The sequence below is a fragment of the Podarcis liolepis genome (assembly GCF_965112155.1).
Source record: "Podarcis liolepis genome assembly, chromosome: 6".
Taxonomy (NCBI): Eukaryota; Metazoa; Chordata; class Lepidosauria; order Squamata; family Lacertidae; genus Podarcis; species Podarcis liolepis.
In genome coordinates this window covers 70,511,753-70,532,688 of record NC_139559.1, presented here as the reverse complement: position 1 = coordinate 70,532,688, position 20,936 = coordinate 70,511,753, and the positions used below count along the sequence as shown (strand labels likewise).

The 20,936-nt window shown below is 44.2% G+C and overlaps 1 protein-coding gene across 1 annotated transcript in view; it reads right to left on the bottom strand.

Moving 5' to 3' along the window:
* LOC310709814 (uncharacterized protein) overlaps positions 1-20,936 on the bottom strand; it is an 82,116-nt gene that overhangs the window by 39,427 nt on the left and 21,753 nt on the right. The window contains exons 5-7 of the mRNA XM_083509853.1: positions 4,502-4,613; positions 2,770-2,938; positions 1,294-1,515 (exon numbers count right to left, since the gene is read on the bottom strand). Of these exons, the coding sequence (XP_083365979.1) occupies positions 1,294-1,515; positions 2,770-2,938; positions 4,502-4,613 (503 nt within the window). The remainder of the gene's footprint in view (positions 1-1,293; positions 1,516-2,769; positions 2,939-4,501; positions 4,614-20,936) is intronic.

Genomic DNA, 20,936 nt, shown 5'->3' with positions numbered 1-20,936 from the left:
AAACCACTTCAGGGATTATCACCAGAACATGGGTAGCTGCTGAAGCTTCCTGTCCTATTGAGAATCCTAAAAGACCTGATTGATCTCTTTAGATATCTCAACCAAATGCTTGCAGTTGGATTTCCCCCTTCCTTCTTCCATGCTTCATCCATTCTGTCTCTCCCCTACCCAGTGTTTACCATCTCCCATAATCCATCACTTGCTCTGGGTTCCCTGCACCAACACAGAATGTGACTGAGGTTGCCCTCTGGCACACAACGGCCACATTGCCCTTCCCTGCAGCACATCTCCTATATGGATTTGTTACCGCAGCTGGATAAATATCCAAATAAACTTATATAATCAGGTAGACCAAGTGTGATGAATGTTTGCTGAACTACAAATCCCATGGTCACTGGCCATGCTTGCTGGGACTGATGGGAGTTGTAGTTCAGCAGTATGTGGAAGGCTGAAGGTTCCCTACAACTGAGAAACAACAAAATCGAGCCTCACTGTTCCTATTAAAGGTACCCCTGCCCGTACGGGCCAGTCGTGTCCGACTCCAGGGTTGTGCGCCCATCTCACTTAAGAGGCCGGGGGCCAGCGCTGTCCGGAGACACTTCTGGGTCACGTGGTCAGCGTGACGAAGCTGCTCTGGCGAGCCTGCACCAGCGCAGCACACGGAAACGCCGTTTACTTTCCCGCTATAAAGCGGTACCTATTTATCTACTTGCACTTGGGGGTGCTTTCGAACTGCTAGGTGGGCAGGAGCTGGACCGAAAGATGGGAGCTCACCCCGCCGCGGGGATTCGAACCGCCGACCATGCGATCGGCAAGTCCTAGGCACTGAGGTTTTACCCACAGCGCCACCCGCGTCCCCAGTGTTCCTATTATAGAGTGTCATTTACTACAGAAATGTCAATGCTGTAATGACATTTAGAAAAATGATTTTATTTTTTATACCCTGCCCATCTGGGTGGGTTTCCGCAGCAACTCTGGGTGGCTTACAGTACATTAAAAAATGTAAAACATCAGACATTAACATTTCACAATACAGGGCTGCCTAAAGATGCCTACTAAAAGTCAGATAGTTGTTTATCTCCTTGACACCTGACAGGAGGGTGTTCCACAGGGAGGGTGCCACCACTGAGAAGGCCCTCTGCCTGGTCCCCTGTAACCTCACTTCTTGCAGTGAACTGCCAGAAGGCCCTTGGAGCTAGACCTCAGTGTCCATTTGCTTTCGCTATAGACATGAATACCATAATTTTTGAACTGTCTCAAAATAGATCTTCTGAACATGGAAAGAAGACTTACCGCATCCATGCTCCCGGAAACGTCAAGCACTAGACACAAAACTCTCTCCTGTTTTTTCAGTAAGGAGACAGTGGGATCAGGTGGGGGAACCGTTATTGGAGATGAACTGGCAAAATCAGGAGAGTCCATAATTACTTCCCAGGTGCTCCTGTAGTTGCACATTTTATTCTGCAAATTTGTTGCTTTAATATTATGATTGCTTTTGTCACAGAACTGAGTAACCTAAATAAAAGATAGGGAAGGACAGGTCAAGATCACAACCTCATTAGCAATTCCTACTTCATGGCAGCTGTTCCTTACGAAGAGGTGCTGCAAAGATTGACATTCATCGACACAGACAAAAAAAGGCTACAGGGTGTTCAGCAGATTTTTAGTTCTAGACGTCTGTTGCCCTTAACCTCACAAAAATGCAATGAAAAGAGTTTCCAAAGAGTCTGTTCAAGTTTACTTATTGACATAGCTGTCAACTTTTCCTGTTTTTTAAGGGAAATTCCCTTATTCTGAATAGGATTCCTCGCAAGAAAAGGGGAAAGTTGACAGCTATGCTTATTGACCTCCCAGGGCTTGAACAGACATTCACTTCCCATGTCACAAGTTAATGTCTGTGGCGATCACACAGGTTCCCCAGACATTTCACCTTCTATTTATCCCTGTGCCACCACTTTATTTCTCGCTGCCACCACTCAGGCCCTACCTGGTACAATACTGAGTCCAGTCAGGGTTAAATTGGAACATAAACTTCTGTTTATTTATTGCAGTTTAACAAGTGTGTGGTTTCATAAACGGTTTCGGTCAATTACAATCATGGGGTGCCTATCCAGACCTATAACTTCCGCTACCTGCTCTCACTCACTAAACCACCTCTCAGATATTTACTTGTCTTCCTAGCCCCTAACTGTTCCTGACTCAGCTTATTTCACTACGCTAACTCAACCTACCCACAGACTCTATCCCAATTCACTCCCACTCCAACCAACCACCCAACTCCCAACGAACTCTTCCCTTCGCCCCTCCCAGAGCTGGTTTTATAGTCCCTCTGACTCCACCCCCCTGGGTCCTGATTGGGTAACCTGTTTAACTATTTCCTCTCCAGCACCTTCGTCACAATGTTAACGTCACAATGTCCATACATCACTACAAGGGGGAGTCTCAGTGCTCATGTGGCTGAAATAGCAACGGCACAACACAAGAGGGAGATATAAGATAACACAAGAAATCCCTGGTGTATGCAGGAGTAGAAGAAATCCTGGGCAAACCTCAAAAGTTTAAAAAGTCAAAAGGGGTGTGTCTCTGTGTGCCTTGTTCTGCTGTGAAAAGTTTTTTTCTGGGCTCCTGCAGGTGGAGCAAGAACGCAGTCCATTCCTCCCTTAAACACGGACGTTGAGGTTGCCTACCTCCTTAGCAAAAAAAAATCTTGTGTTTTTGAAGGCAGACACCGGAGAAGAATAGATCCCAACTGAGATTTGTCGTACTTACCGAAGGGATACTTTGCAAATACATTATAGAAGCTGCAGTATCTTGGCGTCTGCTTGGGAAAAATACGCATCCGTGTTCAAACAGCTGAGTTTGGGGATCAATTTTGCAACGTCTGTGTTGCTTGTTATCAAGTGGGAATATGTATTGACCAGTGAACTCCGTTGAGCACCTAATCAATATAACAGAAACAAATAATGGCCAGTCAGTTTAAAAGTCGAGAAATACGCAATTACATGCTGGCATGGTTGCATGCTATGTTGTTGTTGTCCATGCCACAGTTGCTAAAACGCCCACCAGCACTCCCAGAAGATCGGACTGTAGAATTCTAAGTAATATGGATATAATACAGTTTGATTAAGAGCTTATCCACTTTTGAGTGGCGTGGCACGAGTGGAAGTGATGATGAGCCCTCAGTCACATAGGTTGCTTCCAGACAAGCATTTTATGTCACAAATATATGGGTCTGCAAACAGGGACTTTTGTACCATTTTAAGGCATTTTTCTTCCTGTGGTGATAATGTGAACCTCTGGACTAATAACAATTTCAATTTTTTTTAAAGTGATGTAATTTACACAGAAGAATCAACTTGGGGGAGAGGTCTCTTTTTTCATAAATGACGATTGTGTGCAGATTAGATCAGTCATTCACTCCTGCCTTGCTGCTATGGGATATAAATTAAAATAACAATAACAATAGAAATAATAATGATGATGACGACGACGATGCAGCAGCAGCAGCAACTGGATTTGGCTGGGGAGATGATTAAGACTGACTAGGGCCGCCATACATCAGACATAGCCAGGATTTGTTCGTCGAAAATGGCATCCAGGCAGAATTTTCGGCAAGCGGCTAAAATGTCTGAAAAAACCCAGGTGTATGGCAAGCCCATATCGGAAGTATTGATTTTTTGGTGATTTCCCTCAAACTTTGCCGCCCCACCCCCAAGAAAAATGCTCAACAATCTTTGGTCTGGATTTTCACTTTTTGAAATATGGCAATCCTAAGACTTACCTATTGCAAACAGTTGCAACCAGACCGTCTAGGGGTGTTGATTAGGTTGGCCCTATGCCTGTGCTAACTCCTATTGTCCCAAAGGACTCCTCGATATGAACAATGGGAAGAAGGCTTAATGGAGTAACAAGGGGTCTCTCGACATCCTACCTAGGCCTTCTCATGGGATACATGAATGCTTGGAAGACTGCAGCTGATAAGGACATGAGCAAGAAAAAGTAGGTAGTAGGCAACATGACAGTGACCTACAGAGATGGCCGTGTGGCACATCTAGAGCAGGTGTACATTCGGGGGAGCAAAACCCGATTCCTCATCTTGCCTGATATGCTGAAAAATGCGCCAATGCTAAGAAGTACGGAGAATGAAAACCAGGGCTCTGGGGCTGGAAGGGGCAAAGCTGCTATCCTGAAAAGCCAGAGGAAGAGGGCATGGCATGGGGCTTGACAACATTTCCCAGAAGTGGCAGTAACTTCGGACACAGCCTTTTCTCAATGAATTGAAAACTCTTGTTGCGGAATGTGGTGGTGGTGGGCTTTTGTGTTATTCAATAAACGTGTTTCTTACAAAATGGGGGGGGGGGGAGGAGAAAAAAGGTACTCATTGGGGGTGCTGTCTGCCAAGACATTGCAGCATTTTCCCCTAATGAAAAGTCTCTTCTGTATATCATCAAATTACAGGCTAATCCAGTCTAGACAATAACTGGATGGTATGGGGTGGTACCTTGTGGCTTCAGGCAAGTTGTCTCCTCCAGTAGCATAGAAAGGTGCATCGTTGTTATACTCATCAAAGACACCCCATCGGAGATGAGCCCACTCATGAACAAAGACTCTACCTGTGGAAGACAATGACAAAGCTCAATGTGACACACTTTTTGGGGGCAGGGGGAAGAAACATATAATGTACAACACACACACACACACACACACACACAAGCAATTAAATAACTATGAAAGGGATAGGCAACTTTTTGATCTGATTCAAAAGTCCCTCCTTCCCTCCCATCAATGTCTATAAGGCTTCAGTTCAGTCACGGTGCAAGCCAGCAGTGGTGGTGTGGTTAAGAGCGGTGGACTTATAATCTGGTGAACCGGGTTCGCTTCCCCACTCCTCCACATTCAGCTGCTGGGTGACCTTGGGCTAGTCATACTTCTCTGAAGTCTCTCAGCCTCACTCACCTCACAGTGTTTGTTGTGGGGGAGGAAGGGAAAGGAGATTGTTAGCCGCTTTGAGACTCCTTAAGGGCAGTGAAAGGTGGGATATCAAGTCCAAACTCTTCTTCTTTTTCTTCTCCTTCTTCTGACATCTTGTAGCACAGCCTTATGACCTTGTCATGGACTCTCACCTTGAGTTTCTGACTCAAACCATTGACTTGACCTCTTGATGGAATATTGCTGGGCTTCACCTGTGAGCCTCGAGCTCTCACAGCACAGGGTATTATTGACTATGGTCGTTTTAAAGCCAATTTATTAATGGCTTCAGGTTGAGGGGATGAGGTGGTACGATGGAATGGGAGCATGTTCAACTAGCTTCAAGAAAGGAGACGTTGTGACTAGATTATGTTCTGATGAATCTGACATGGAAATATTGCTGATCTGTTACAGACAAATTAGGAGGCTTTTGAGTAAGTAAGCAACTACATTTAAGGAGTTAATGGAATTCCTGAGAAAGCATTATCTTTTGAAACCTTGACTCACATTTTAATAATAATAATAAAAACAGGTACTACCTCGAGGACCATAAGCATTATACAAATTGCCATTGGTCAAGAAGTTAGGAGTAAAATGAATGTATCGCCCTGGTTCCCCACATCCGCCATATTGCAAGGTGTAGGGATCGTCTCCATATTTGGGGAAAGGTTCTGCCACTATGACATCGGCCTGAAATAAAACAGAACACGGCTAAAAGATCACAGAGAAAAGAAACAACCAATACTGTTGATATTAATCTTATATGGTGATTAATCTTATACGGTGAATTTGATTCTGAACAGAAATACAGTACAGTGGTGCCTCTGGTTACGAACTTAACCTGAAACCGTTCTTAACCTGAGGTACCACTTTAGCTAATGGGGCCTCCTGTTGCTGCTGCACGATTTCTGTTCTCATCCTGAGGTAAAGTTCTTAACTAGAGGTACTACTTCCAGGTTAGAGGGGTCTGTAACCTGAAGTGTTTGTAACCCAAGGTCCCACTGTACACAGATTTGGGCCCAAGGGTTCCAATGCACATTTAAAAGAAGTTATAGCCTAATAGTGTATTCTCCTAAAACAGCTAAGATCATCTTTTGAATAAATACCTGTGCAGTTTGTGAAGTGTGTAGCCTAATACTATGCAGGTAGATGTAGAAAGAAGTCTTGATATTCAGTTAGGCTTACACTCAGTAAAGAGCACATCGGGCTGCAGGGTTACTGTCAGTGAATGTATACATATTCACAATTATAGGTTGTCCAGATCTCTAGACTGTCTATATTTTGTGAAAGAAATTCAAATGCACATTCGTAAATTCTGATCTGTATAAGTGAAGTGGGTTGAAGTGCTCTGTCACCCTAGCACAATAAATCAGTTTGTTTTGAAACAGCTTTTTGCAGTTAGGAAATGTGTTGAGAAACAAGGAGTGGACCAATGATCAACAGGAAGATGTATAATACCCTGCATAGAAATCAAGATGAACGTTTGTATAACCCATGGGTAGGCAAACTAAGGCCCAGGGCCCGGATCCGGCCCAATCGCCTTCTAAATCTGGCCCGCGGACAGTCCGGGAATCAGCGTGTTTTTACATGAGTAGAATGTGTCCTTTTATTTAAAATGCATCTCTGGGTTATTTGTGGGGGCTTGCCTGGTGTTTTTACATGAGTAGAATGTGTGCTTTTATTTAAAATGCATCTCTGGGTTATTTGTGGGGCATAGGAATTTGTTCATTTTTATTTTTTTTCAAAATATAGTCTGGCCCCCCCACGACGTCTGAGGGACAGTGGACCTGCTGAAAAAGTTTGCTGACCCCTTTCAGAACAAAAATGCTCAATAAGCACTTAATGTTCTCTAACCTCTACATAAGGAGCCCTTATAACTTAAGAGCAAGCAGGATGATACCAAAAGCATAACTTTGGGAGCCAAAGAACTGTAGGCTAAAACAAAAGTATCTCAGAGAGGTACTGTATATATGTGTTTATATGCTAATGCTGGAAATATCCCAGCCAAGATGGACAAGCTGAAGTGCTTGTTCTTAGAGGATAGCGTGGATGGAGTGGGCATGACGGATGTCAGGTAGAATGGAGAGAGACAATGGGACATGGTTATATCTGGATACTGACATTATAAGAAAGCCAGGCAAGAGCATCCTGGAGGTGGTGTTGCTCTGTACATCAAAGAAGACATGGAGTCCAACAAGCTAGGTTAAGAGTGGTTGAAGCCTTGGAGCTGTTCTAATCTCCAAAATAGATGGACCTTTACAAGGACCCATCACTTGGGTTAAAGGAATCAACATTTGATGCCTATGATACAAGCATATTATGAGCGTATTATGCCTCGTAAATCTTCACAACCACCATGTGAGGGAGGCTATGCCAAGAACTCGTGACTAATTGACATTTGAAAGTGAGCAAACGCAATGAGAAGTGAGTTTAAAGAATGAAAAATGCTCAGGATCACCAAAAGGCGCTAACTTGTGAAATGGCAAATGCTCCAAGTACTTTTCGTAGTCCGTGACAGCATATGTGATAACAAATTTGTTAATAATAATAATAATAAATTTTATTTATACCCCGCCCTCCCCGACCGAGACCGGGCTCAGGACGGCTAACACTAAATATATAAAATACATTAAAAACACAAAATCAAACGATTAGTTTAAAATACAATTCAAATCACATTTAAAATCAAAATAAAATTAAGTGGGAACCCATGAATCATAACTGTAGGGGTAAGGAATTAAAATTTCACCAGGCCCAGCCACTTGTGCTAGTATTTAAGATTTCTCAAAATATATTTTCCAGTTCCTTTTTTCATGCATTCCTTTGAGAGTAAAGGGGGATCCTGTTTTGGGAGCGCACCAGGGTCCCCAACCCTTTTAATCTAGCCTTGACCATTATCACATCTGTAAGAACAATATATTTTATACAGCCCAATTCCTCTAGACTTACCTTATCATAGGTTTGTGCAGTTTCTCTCTGATATCCATGTTCAATCAAAAGTAAACTCAGTTGCATTCAAAAGTGATGGCATAGTCTTATTCTGTATTTATTTTCCCCTCTGATCTTTCCATTTGCCCCAATCTTTTCTTTTTTAAAAAAATACTACAAGTACATTTGCAATTTAAAGTATTCCCCTAGACTTACCTTGTCATAGGTTTCTGTAGTTACTCTCTGATACTCTGCTTTGTCTTTCCATGTTGAAGGAATGACAAGTTTTACAGCCTTGAAGTAAAATCTTTGTTGTGTAGCACTGAAGAGATATGTTGACGCCTCTTTGACCATGTCCTAACAAGGAAAGGAAAAACCTCTGTCTGTCAGTGACTAGTATCTGCATTGGGTTTTACGGAATGTGCCCTTTGGTCTTTCCTGCCATCTTTCTTTCCCTAAATCCCTTTCTCCAAGGGTAGGCAAACTAAGGCCCGGGGGCTGGATCCGGCCCAATCGCCTTCTAAATCTGGCCCACGGATGGTCCGGGAATCAGCGTGTTTTTACATGAGAAGAATGTGTCCTTTTATTTAAAATGCATCTCTGGGTTATTTATGGCGCATAGGAATTCGTTCTTTTTCTTCTTCTTCAAAATATAGTCCAGTCCCCCATAAGGTCTGAGGGACAGTGGACTGGCCCCCTGCTGAAAAAGTTTGCTGACTCCTGGGCTAGGAGATGCATTGCACATGCCTGCATCAGGCACATTTTTGTGTGGATACTCCTGCGTCATTAACTGCAGCCTGACATATAGGGATTTTAGCATGCAAAACTACACCTGAGACTCAGCTACACAGCTGCAAACAAAACGTTTTAAGTGTGTTTCAAGTGCAATATACAATGTGACACTAGATGGCGAAGGTGAGCCTTATGGAAAATTCAATGTATATATATATTTTTAAAGTTGGTTTGTGGTTTTTTCCAAAAGCATTTTCAGAATGGTTTTTATATGTGTGTAGATTCCACCCTGATATGAGGGGGAAAGAAGTTCTGCAAAAAGTTGTACCTGACAAACTTCTGGGTAAATTACCTCCTGTTAAAGACATTTTTGTTTTGTTTCTCCAAAGTGGTAGCCATTTTGTCAAGTGATGGTGGAGGGAAGGGCTGTTCTTGGTAGTGACATCCCACTTCTGGAATTATCTCCAGAAATGTGGTGCTTCACAGAGCTCTGATTAGTTTAAACCTATAATCCTAGATAATTTGAAGGATTTCCAACTGCTCAATCAATACGCCATGTGGTGTTTAAACCTTTTGGCAAAAACCAAAACTTTTGCGCCTTTTCATAACCAATTTTGTTTTTTTCTTGCACTACCAATTGATTAAAAGATTTCAAAAGTCTTTTCATGGGGGTTGAGACAATAAAATAGTATAAACAGCACACATAAGTTCAGCCGATGACCATTTCACGTGGGGCTTCCGTTCCCAGCCCCCGAGTGTGTCAGCGGAGTTACTTTTGTAAAAATCTACAAGCAACTTATTACTTATTTATTTCTTATTAATTGATGGGGTGTTTTACATCTGCAGAGTCACACCGCACATTTAAAGCCCACGACTTGACCCCAAAGATTTCTGCATATTGTAGCTAATTAAAAGTGCTGGGAACAAGTAGCTTCGCGAATGGGAAAGGTAAAGCTGGGGTAATTCACTTTAAATGTGCGTTCGCTGTGCTTTAAATGCACGGTGTCAAAACTTGAGCAACGTTCACCTCCAAGTACATGGCAGCGTTCTGGCACACAAACAAAACCACACAGAGGAAGGCATGTGGTCCTTCAGGAAGTCCGTTGCTGTTTCACAATCTATCTCTCCCTTTCCCTCTATTTTCAGCACTCAGGGTGTGAGCACCAATGCATGTATAGAGCAGGGGTTCCAATTCGAATAAAATGGGGGGGGCAGATAAGTCCTGCCCCACATAATCAATCACAATATGCAGCACACAAACATCATTTCAGTGGCAAAGCCCATCAACTTGGGGGGGTGTATCTGGCCCCCTCAAATATTTTACTGGGGGAGTTGAAGACACCTTGTCCCCTAGGAGTTGGCTCCTACGTTACAGAGCCAAAATGGTGGCACCAGTTCACAAGAGGGAAGGATCAGAAGGCTTGGAGTCCCTGCAAGTTTTGCAGATTTTTAAAATATATTTTTTTAATGCGCCTGTGGGGGAAGACAGCCTGTTTTCTTGCAGCTGCCATATATGTCTGAGCCTTGTTGCGGGGAAACCTACAGTCGTAAAACGCACAGTGCATTTTCGCAGTCTATCACAGTCGCTGAGGGGTAAGATGCTAATCAAACATGTTCACAACTATTTAGCCGTCTCACCTTTATGCGTTCAACAAGTTTGTCGTCTTCAGGTATCCTAGGATTGATGGCAATGACCAGGTCTTCAAACCCACCGTTGTCGAGTTTTACCATGGTACCTGCCACCCAATGCAGTACTTGCAATGCCAGCAGAAGCCGACAATTCATCATCATCTCTGCTTGCGCCTCTTAGTCCAGCCTCACAGAGAGAAATATAAAAGGGTTATTTAGACAAGTGCTTTGAAAGAGAGAGGCAGAAAAGCCATTTTTCGACAGCACAAAGAATGCTGCAAATCAACCCAACCCCACGTTTCCTTGTGCTATTCATCACAAATACCGTTAAGTTCTCATTCAATAATATAAGGCATGGCTACTCACTTTAGAGGCTCAGAACACGAGGCTGTTGGCCAACACACAACTGCACAGGGAAATGAAAGTAACCGCAGTACAAGCGAATGGGTGGGGTGCTCCAACGGGCAATGGGAAACTGATGCTTAACTCTGTCATTGCCATTTCCTTAAAATAAGATCTGTTATTTGCTTACTGATGTAAAGCTCCAGAATGTATTTTGTAGTGTTAAGCTTTCACCTCTATCTGCAACACATTGTATTTTATTTTATTGCTATGGCTAGTGGCTGATGCAAATAAAGATTATTCTGATTCTACTGTTGCCGTCTCTGAGCAGGGAGAAACTCCAGGGGCCTCAAGTGCTCTTCCAGGTTTGGTTTCCTTCGACTGTAGGTCAGTGGAGAATGTGGCGTCTTTAGGACATGCTAGTTTTATTCACGCATGGATACAAGCTGAGCATAGGATGTAGGGGCTCACAGCATTAACACCCCAACAGATCTTTCTTCCCTTTTGGTTTTCAGGGGAGCCCTAAACTCCAGTGTATTGGTGTCGCTAGCTTCCTGCCTGCTTCCAGCTCAGCCAACAACAACTCTGGCCAGTCTCCTTCCTATCAGCTAGGTCAGGGGTCAGCAAACTCTTTCAGGAGGGGGCCGGTCCACTGTCCCTTGGACCTTGTGGAGGGCTGGACCTGCCCTCTCCTGAAAGCACCCCTCCTCCTGAAAGGAGCCCCCTCTGCCTCCATTCAAGCCACAACTGCCAATGCTGCCTCATCTTCGGCAGCAGCAGCGACGACCTCTGCCTCGACCAGGGGTCCGCGGGGCACAGAGCTCATGCTGCTGGCCTGGGTGGTGGAGGCAGCCTCCCCACCACCACCACTTCCTCTCACTCGACTCTTGGCCATAGGTGGCCACCTCAGCCCGAAGGAAGGGGTGTTGCCCAGAGGCGTCTGCGGCTTCGGATTGGCTGCAGAAGCTTCCTGTCAGACTTGCGTTTGACCGGACGACTCTTCCGGTCGAGTCCTCTGACATGATTAACGACCTGAGCCTTTGATGAGGCACCGAGCACGTTCCCCCATTACGCAGTGTATCCAGCACGCAGGGAAAGACCCGAGATAGTATGAGCTACATTGCAAAGAGTGTTTTATTTCTAACTACTCAGACAGAAAAGAAATATACATGCTCTCTCTGTGAAAGCAGAGAACCAACTGGGAAACAAAGGAACACGAAACCAGTAAACGTCACATCCGCCTCCCATCTTCCTGCAGCCAATCTGAAGCCATACCAGTGTTGTGGAATTCAGTCCCCACGCAGCGAGTCCTGCGCGCTGTGCCGGTTTAGCTCAGGGACTGATCGAGCGGGCGGCAGGGTCCGCAAGGTTTGCGGGATGGATTAACGAGCCCAATGGGCCGCATCCGGCCCCCGGGCCTTAGTTTGCCGACCCCAGAGCTAGGTAAAGGGGTGGAAAAGGCCCACCCATTTGTTCTATGGCACAAAGCAAGTTCTTGGGCTATGCTAATTGTGGTGCTTAACTAGCTAGCCAAAGTCCTTGCGGGCTATGATACATTCTATCCCCACAGATACAGGAAAGGAATTAAGGGCATCACCCAGATTGATCCCCCCCCCCCCCAGCTCACAACATTACATAGCTTCTGTCATATGCTGATAGGCACACTTCATTATGTATGGTTTGCATAATTTGTCTTAAGTAAATGTCAATTAAATACAATCTTTGAGGCTCTTTTTTTCTTAGCAAAATCACCGATTACATCTTCATACTTCATTTTACACAGATTACATCTTCAAATTTCAATATTTTTTTTTTTGCAGAAGCTCATTCTCAGTTGTGAATACTGAGTGAATACAGTTGTTTCCATCTCATGGTTGGCTTAAGATAGTTCTTTACATGTTTCAGTTTTGAGAAAGAGATCTCCCCTTCCCAACTTGCTCCAAAAATGGTAAAATGCATTCTAAAATCAATGTTGACACTTGGAAAACTTGTCTGTTATTTGTGCGATGATCATTCTAGCCACAGATTTCCTGCTTGTGCCTACATGAGAACACCAGAAATCCACCTGTGAGCTAGCCACAAGGAAACTAAACCTGCCTGAATATGCCACTGGCATATTCAAACCTGGCGTATGCCACTCGCTGTCTGGTAGGATAGTCTGCAGAATTTGTCACTGGCCCTCAAAGCTGAGTCAGCATTACCGATGTCAACATCATCAACAAAAGCAGGTGATTTGCATAGTAGAGTCCCCTTGCAGGAACATAGGGAGGTGCCTTATGCCAAGTCAGATCATCTAGCTCAGTATTTCTACTCTGACTGACAGTGGTGTTCCAAGGTTTCATACAGGGAAATTTCCAATGCAAACTGGAGATGCTGGAGATTGAATTGGAGGCCTTTCACATACAGTGGTACCTCGGGTTAAGTACTTAATTTGTTCTGGAGGTCCGTTCTTAACCTGAAACTGTTCTTAACCTGAAGCACCACTTTAGCTAATGGGGCCTCCCGCTGCCGCTGCGCCACCGGAGCACGATTTCTGTTCTTATCCTGAAGCAAAGTTCTTAACCTGAAGCACTATTTCTGGGTTAGCGGAGGCTGTAACCTGAAGCGTACTTAACCTGAGGTACCACTGTACAAGGAATATGCTTTGCCACAAAGCACAAACAAAAATTATTCATTCATACTTTGCCACTGAGCTACAGACCCTACTCATAGTTGGATGGTGGGAGTTCACTTGCCGTTATTTTGTTAACTCTTTTGTTTGCATTCCTTTACTATGCAAAAATATTCACAGTGTAGTGAGATGGACTCAGTTGTCAGCTTGCCAGAACCACTGCCCACAATGGCGGCTTAGATTTCGAAAGGGACATTTGGACCAGGAAAATGGTGGGATAAGGTATTCCTATTCCTGCCGTGGGGCGGGGGTGGAACCTGGATTGAGATTTTGATTGGGGGGCAGGGGGAGAAGCCAGATGCAGAACATGGGGAAGAGAAATACAAGTGGGGTACACTATGCTGAAGAAGTTGGGGGGAGTTTGGTGTCTTTTTAAGGGAGACACCTAGGCAATGTGAGGTTGCTTCCCTCCAATGCAATCAAAATTGCCTTTTTACATTGCTGCACCCACCAGAGGGGACGCAGGTGGTGCTGTGGATTAAACCACAGAGCCTAGGACTTGCCGATCAGAAGGTTGGTGGTTCGCAACCCTTCGACGGGATGAGCGCCCATTGCTCGGTCCCTGCTCCTGCCAACCTAGCAGTTTGATAGCACGTCAAAGTGCAAGTAGATAAATAGGTACCTCCGGCGGGAAGGTAAACGGTGTTTCCGTGCGCTGCTCTGGTTCGCCAGAAGCGGCTTAGTCATGCTGGCCACATGACCCGGAAGCTGTACGCCGGCTCCCTCGGCCAATAAAGCGAGATGAGCGCCGCAACCCCAGTCGGTCACGACTGGACGTAATGGTCAGGGGTCCCTTTACCTTTACCTTACCCACCAGAGAGGAGGCAGGGATGTCTTTACCCAATGCACATTACATGATCTGCTTCCCTGTGCTGCCAACCCCTCACCTCTCAAAACTTAAATAACTCTGTCATCTCTGCATGTGCAGCTGTTTCCTGTAGTGTTGACACCTCAGCTGAACTGTAGCTTACATTTACAAATCATATGCAAGCCGGTTCGAAGGAAACAACAGTATTTCTCAAGAAGCTACACAACACATGTGGTTCGCACCTCACACCAAGTGTGCTTGGCTTCAAACACCAGTGGTGGGTGTGCATGGGAGCCCTAAATAGAAATATGGAGGGAGGGAGGCTATAGCATGTAACAGGGTGCTCCTGAGATCTACTAGGCTGTTGCATTAATAGATCTTTCTGTAGATATCAAATCTGCAGAGGTCTGTTGGAGATATTTAAAAGGGGTTCCTAGGCTGGAGGTATCCCTCCCAGAAACCCCCCCAAAAAGGATACCGGCTCCAAGTGAAAAGATAGGCCTTACTGAAATACAAATGTTCATAGGGACACCCTAAAAAATAAGGAGGAGGCTGTAAAGAACCACACCCCAAGCTATGTTTTTTTATACTCTTCCAGATTACATGCATGATTTCTTTTCACCAATCAAAGGATCACAGCAATCTTAACACCATTTGATAACATATAACCACTTTTCGGTGCCTTTCCTTATTAAGACTAATTTTCCTATTCATTAAAGGTCTCCCAATATTCTCTTTCACCTGTCGACAAAACAATTCAAGATCAATCACAACCGCCATGCCTAGCCAAGTCTCTTTTCAAGCGTACAATGGTCACCATAGATTCCAACAGTTTATTCTTCCTCAGTGTCCTGGAACACCTTTTGCATTCTTCCCTCAAGGAAGGACCAGAATAAATGTTAAAATGGTCCTGTCTCCTCCAGGCAGTGCATTTCAGCGTCTAAGGCAACTCACACCTTTTCACTATTTGCTTAAAACAAATATTTTAACTGTGTTTGTTTGTTTGTTTTAAAAGAAATAAACTTTAATAAAATAGAATTAGTAAGAATTTTTATTTCATTAAAGTTGATTTCAAACAAATCGCTTAAATGAGTAAGAACTTGGATATAATCAAATTATTAGATTACATACATGTTAGAAGTCACAGTGAATATTTGTGCAGACAATGAGGGATTATATAATTAAAACAGACTGAAGTCTAAATTTTTCTAGCATAGCACTTTGCACATGACGAATCTCCTAAGATATCATTTTCATGGAGGAAATGAAAGGTGAAATGAAAGATGAGCAAATAAGCTATAACTTCCACAACCCAAAATTATACGAGTTTGCATTTTCTGTTTCATTTATTTCGTCTGTGTCAGGGGCTCAGGGACAGAGGCACAGGGGAGAGAGGAAATGGAGAGCGAAGGGGAAGAATCTGAGGGCAGCGTAGGGGAGTATGACAGTGACCCGAGAGATTCCATGAGCTTCTCCAGCGAATCAGAAGATTCCCAGAAGGAGGCGCCGATGGTCAGGGCAATGGGGGTCCCAGGGGGGACACACCAGAAACAAGGGGCCAGCGGGGACTCCCAAAGCAGCAGCGGGAGATCAGGACCAGCTTCCCCACCAGAGCGTAGTGGGGGGGAAGAGTCCCATGTGTCAGGGCCAGCGTCTCCTCCAGCAGGGAGAGAAGATGAGTCAGGGCTGACCACGCCTCTATCGGAGAGTGGGGGAACAGAGGGGAGGTCAGGTCCAGCTAGCCTCCCCGAAGGGGGAAGCAGTGACAGGAGCAGTGTAATGGTCAGGAGGAAGGTTGCCAGCTGGGCGCGCACGCCAAGTTCGAATGCACAGGCGCGTGGGACAGCAGAAAACCCGGATTGGGAACCAGGTCCTAAAGCCCGCCGGAGGCAGGGGAAGACTCAGGGGACTCAGCGTCAGAAGAGTCTAGGAAGGGCGAGACCCCAGCTGACAGGCGGAACCAGAGGAGGAAGGAGCAAAGGAAGAGGTGGAGCAAGGCTAGAGTCTTAAACTGGTGTCTGGGGGGAGGAGATTCAGACGGAGCTTCGGCGGTCTAGAGTTTCAGACGTAGAGCTGCACGCTGCGGCTGTGAAAGTGAAACTGAACTTTAATAAAGACTTTTGTATATAACAACGAACTGGCATTGGTCCTTTGTGAGCTGGGACCTCGGGCAGCTCTGACAGTCTGTCTCCCACTTTCATGTCCATTTGTCTCTCAATATATACCCCTTAGCCATCTGGATATTATTATTTACCTTTTAGTATCTTGTCATTTAAGATGGCACTAAACACACCAGAAATTTTCTCTGGAGAGACAGTGATTTCCTTATGAAATCTTCCTTCAAAGGCTTATTCTCCGTGGCTCTGCACCACCCTGCGCCATGCCAAGTTTAGGCATTTTTGCTACTTTATTATTACCGCTGCCAGAAATCCACTCAGAATGTTTTCAAAACTTCCTAGCAGATAAGTAAGCTTAGGTATGCGATGAATGCTAACACTAGGGACAGGACAAACGCTTCGCTAAGATGCTTGATCTGTTAAAGAGCTGCTATGCACATAAGGGAATACTGCTATTTACACTGGGGTCTTAAAGGTACATACTTGTTGAGAGGTTCTGAAAGCTCAAGAGACACTGTTGCTGACACTAGCTTCTAAGTGTCCTTAACTCTCTACCCCAGCCAAACATTCCCACAAACCAGTCCCGTCACTGGGGACAATCTGCCTCAAAGCCCCAAAGCTCATCCGGTTGTACTTCTGGCTGCTTGGACAGTTTGGCCAACTTTCAAAGACCTACTTGTGCAACCTTCTTCTGGTAAGTCCATCACACCCTGGGCTGCCTCTTAGGCTAACTCAGCCACCAGTTTTTGGTCTTCACTAGGCAGGTATAAACTAAATATTGGGTTTTAATGTTCAGACCTCAGCTATTTTAGTCAACTTTTCTCTTGGGTCATTTCCCCTCAAGCCTCCCTTATCAGCTTCCTTCTTTCCAGCTCTTCAAGGGACAAATTTCGTTCATCTCCCTACACAGGGCTCCTTCGGAAGGAAGGGCAGGGTAGAAATTTAATAAATAAAATAATATAATAATGCTGAATGTTATCTCCCAGCTGACTGGGACTGCTAGACAATCAAGAGTTTGCTGTCGCCCAGACGAATCAGCATGAATGTTTCTGATGCCGAATGTTTCTAATAAATTCTCAAAGCGATCGTCTCTCCCCCCCCCCCTCAGAACCTAGCAGTACTAGGTTCACAACACCACAACAGACTTGCAACATCATAGCAGAACAAGGCCTCAAACTTTGACATTTGCCGAGTTTACAGAGTGTGTGTGGTTTTTCCCCATTCCAAACATAAAGTCATGCATTTTTCCACATGTAATCTGAAAAAGCAGACCTTTTGGAATGACATAGAGGAAACTGCTTTTCAAGCTTGTATAAGAAAGATTAGAGTTTGTTTCCTTCTTTAGAAACCTAAAATTACATCACTATTTTGGAGGGATGGTGTCTAAGTCCACAGGTTCCACCTTCTCCTACATTCATGCCTCCTGGACCTACAGCAGTGGCAGCCCTACGTTAGGTGAGGTGAAGCCTGTCTACTTCAGGCGGTGGATGCAACCTCTGACCCCCTCCATGGCCCCGCCATTGCGCAGCTGACAGCTCTGCTGCGGTTTGACCCACACCACCAACACAGCCACACGGCTATCACCACTGCCCGTTGCCACTGTCCTCTTGCCACTGCTGCTGCATCGTGGCAGCAGCCTGAGCACAGTCCTGGGTACAGCTGTGGTGATGGGGCTGGCAGCAGCACAGGTGATATAGCAGGGGCATAGAGGGAGCATGGTGGGGACCCATATCTGTAGGAGGTGGGCGTTGTTGTGGGGACAGGGGTGGTCCATTTTGCACACAGCAGCAAAACATCTCAGGCCAGCCCAGACCTACAATTCTGCCTATACAAACTTTCAAAAGGTTGGTTCATCAGGACTCAGAAAAGGTTTGAGACATCAGCTGCATGCCCATGGCACAATATGAATCAACATCTTCAGCATCTTGAGACATATCCTCTTTTCGTTTTGCAATCAGTAAGAAGGCAAAATGGAAACACCTACGTAATCTTAAAAAAAATCCAAGGAGAGCAAAAAGAATGTAGAATTGGGGGAGAAAAGAATGCAGCAGTTTTGAAATTTGAGGCTTCGGTGCTTATGACGGCAGGGGAAATGGGTGGGGTAATTTTAGATAGGGAACAGGAAGCTGGTTTTTGGCAACGCCTAGAAACAGTTTCTCGGAAAGTGATTTTTTTAATAAAAAAAAATGTAACCAGCTACTTGACAAAGGGTGCCCAAAGAGTAAGCTTGAGTAAGGCTTTGTATCAGGAGCTGATCTTTTAAGAAAACAAATTGGTTGAACTGTCACTTAGTATTTAATCATGAGACTAACATCTTACTGAGCAGCATAAAGAAATACTAGCATTTAAAACGGCACATATCCTGTTGTCAGGATAAGCCAATGAACTAGAAACAGGAAGGGCATGCTGGTGAGAAGTACGTTTAGAGAACATTCACAGACACATTCCAATGCCTTACCAAGTTCTACCTAAAAGACACCACCCCTGTGCTGCAGCTACACCTGTGAAGAATAGGGGAAATATGCAGGAATCCCCACAAAGCAAAACCATTTTGTACCAGCATGCCACTTATCTGCACAAAGAAACAAAATAAACTGAGCACCCAACTGCAGAAGCATTCAGCTGTGCTGACTCAAGAGTGTTTCAGGCTGCAATTCAGGAAAATTGCTTAACAACAATAACCAAAATGTCAATGTCATGCAACAGAGAAGCAAGGGTGCAAATGGCCAGACTGTAGCAAAAACAACAACACCAGAGAGAGAGAGAGAGAGAGAGAGAGAGAGAGAGAGAGAGAGAAAGGGCACGTGCAAGAAAGCAAATCTCACAGATTTGCAAAAGATGTGCATTGCAACATGCCAGGGGAGATTTCTGTTCAGCCCTGGGGCAAATATGCAGGAATTTAAACAAAGCAAAACATTTTGTATCTGTATGCCATGTAACTGCACAAGGAAACACGGTGCACACATCTGCAGAACGCACAAGAAGAAGAATACAGTTGTGGCAACGCAACATTGTTTCCAGCTACTATTCAGGAAAAATGGAAAGGATGAAGTCTAGTTGACCATCCTGATACAGCCAAAGAGCATACCAAAAGCATTTAAAATTGACACACAAGCAGCAGGTGAATTGCCTTCCCACTAATAAACATCTAGCTCGCTGTGTTGCACAGATATCACCTGAAGCAGAGAATTTGATAGGCCGTAGAGGACATTTGTTAGCTAACCAGATTACCGATTATTTTATTTTATTTTTATAGCATAAATTCATGGTTTGGAGAGCCTGGCTGTACTTAAAAGGGCTTTTATACAATCACCACCACTACCCTTTCATTAAACCCAAGAGAAGGCAGACACTTTTTGCGCTCTTATATTTACTAACGCAACTCTTCTGCGCAGGGCATCACTCCCTATTCTAATAATCTAACACTCTAAAGCAATAGAAGATATGTTATTCCAACACAGCATGAGCCTTACTAAGTGACTTAATCAGGACAGCTAACAGGTAAGATTCTTACTCTGCCCAGAGTTGTGTGATACTGCAGTCTGATGAAGCGTCGTCCCCCATTCGAGTGTGTGTCATAGACTAACATTAGGCTTTCTGAGGACTTTCCTTGTGATTCCTTGCCGTGGGTCTCATTTTATCTGTACACAGCAGCGTGTTACATGTGATGCCTTTCTGCTATCACCATGCCACACTCGTTTCTTGAACATTGCATTATCACTTACCTCCAGATACGTAGCTTGTTGCTGTATAAATTAACCTACACTATTTCAGCCATTGCTCCACCTCTTCCTATGTCGACTTTCCTCATTCAAGTTGTGTTTCTGTCATGCGTTACAGCTTTTTCTATTGCTGTTATTTTTTTCATCAATGCATTGAGTTATTTAGAGGCCCCTTGGTAGAGCATAATTGTGGGGTTTCTTCTTTTAAGGTTTCCCCCATTGCACAGGGCCAAACATCGACTCTGCGTAGTAGGAAAAACCTCTGATAAACACACAAAGAGAGATACCAACATTCAGAGTTTTCAGTGATGTGAAACCTGTATTAGGATGAAATGTTTTCAAATCCTTAAAATGAATTTTTAAAAAAATCCTAATGACAGTGGGATTGATAAAGTAGATTCCTCACGGGTTGCAAAAATATTTCCAGATGTTATTAGAAGGCACCAGTTATCTACCAGACTACCTTTGAATTGGGCTATCTGAAGATGCCAAGGCAGTGATTCATGCACCACACAGACTAACCCACTAACAATGAAGAACAGTTAGGGTATAATTGAATAGATGAAGGAACTGTTGTTGTTGTTTAGTCGTCTAGTCATGTCTGACTCTTCGTGACCCCATGGACCAGAGCACGCCAGGCACTCCTGTCAAATCCAATCAATGGTTGCTGTAAAACATAATATAGTGGTACCTTGGCTCTCAGACTTAATCCGTTCCGGAAGTCTGTTCCAAAACCAAAGTGTTCCAAAACCAAGGCATGCTTTCCCATAGAAAGTAATGCAAAATGGATTAATCTGTTCCAGACTTTTTTTAAAAAAATCCCTAAAACAGCAATCTAACATGGATTTTACTATCTAACAGGACCATGGATCTATAAAATGAAAGCAATAATCAATGTACTGTAATATAAAATAAATAAGACAGTATTGTAGATGATAAAAATTAAAATTTATTTCCCCCCCCCCTTCACTGTACTGATGATAGTCACTGTTTGGATAGGGGGCTTTTATCCATTTCCG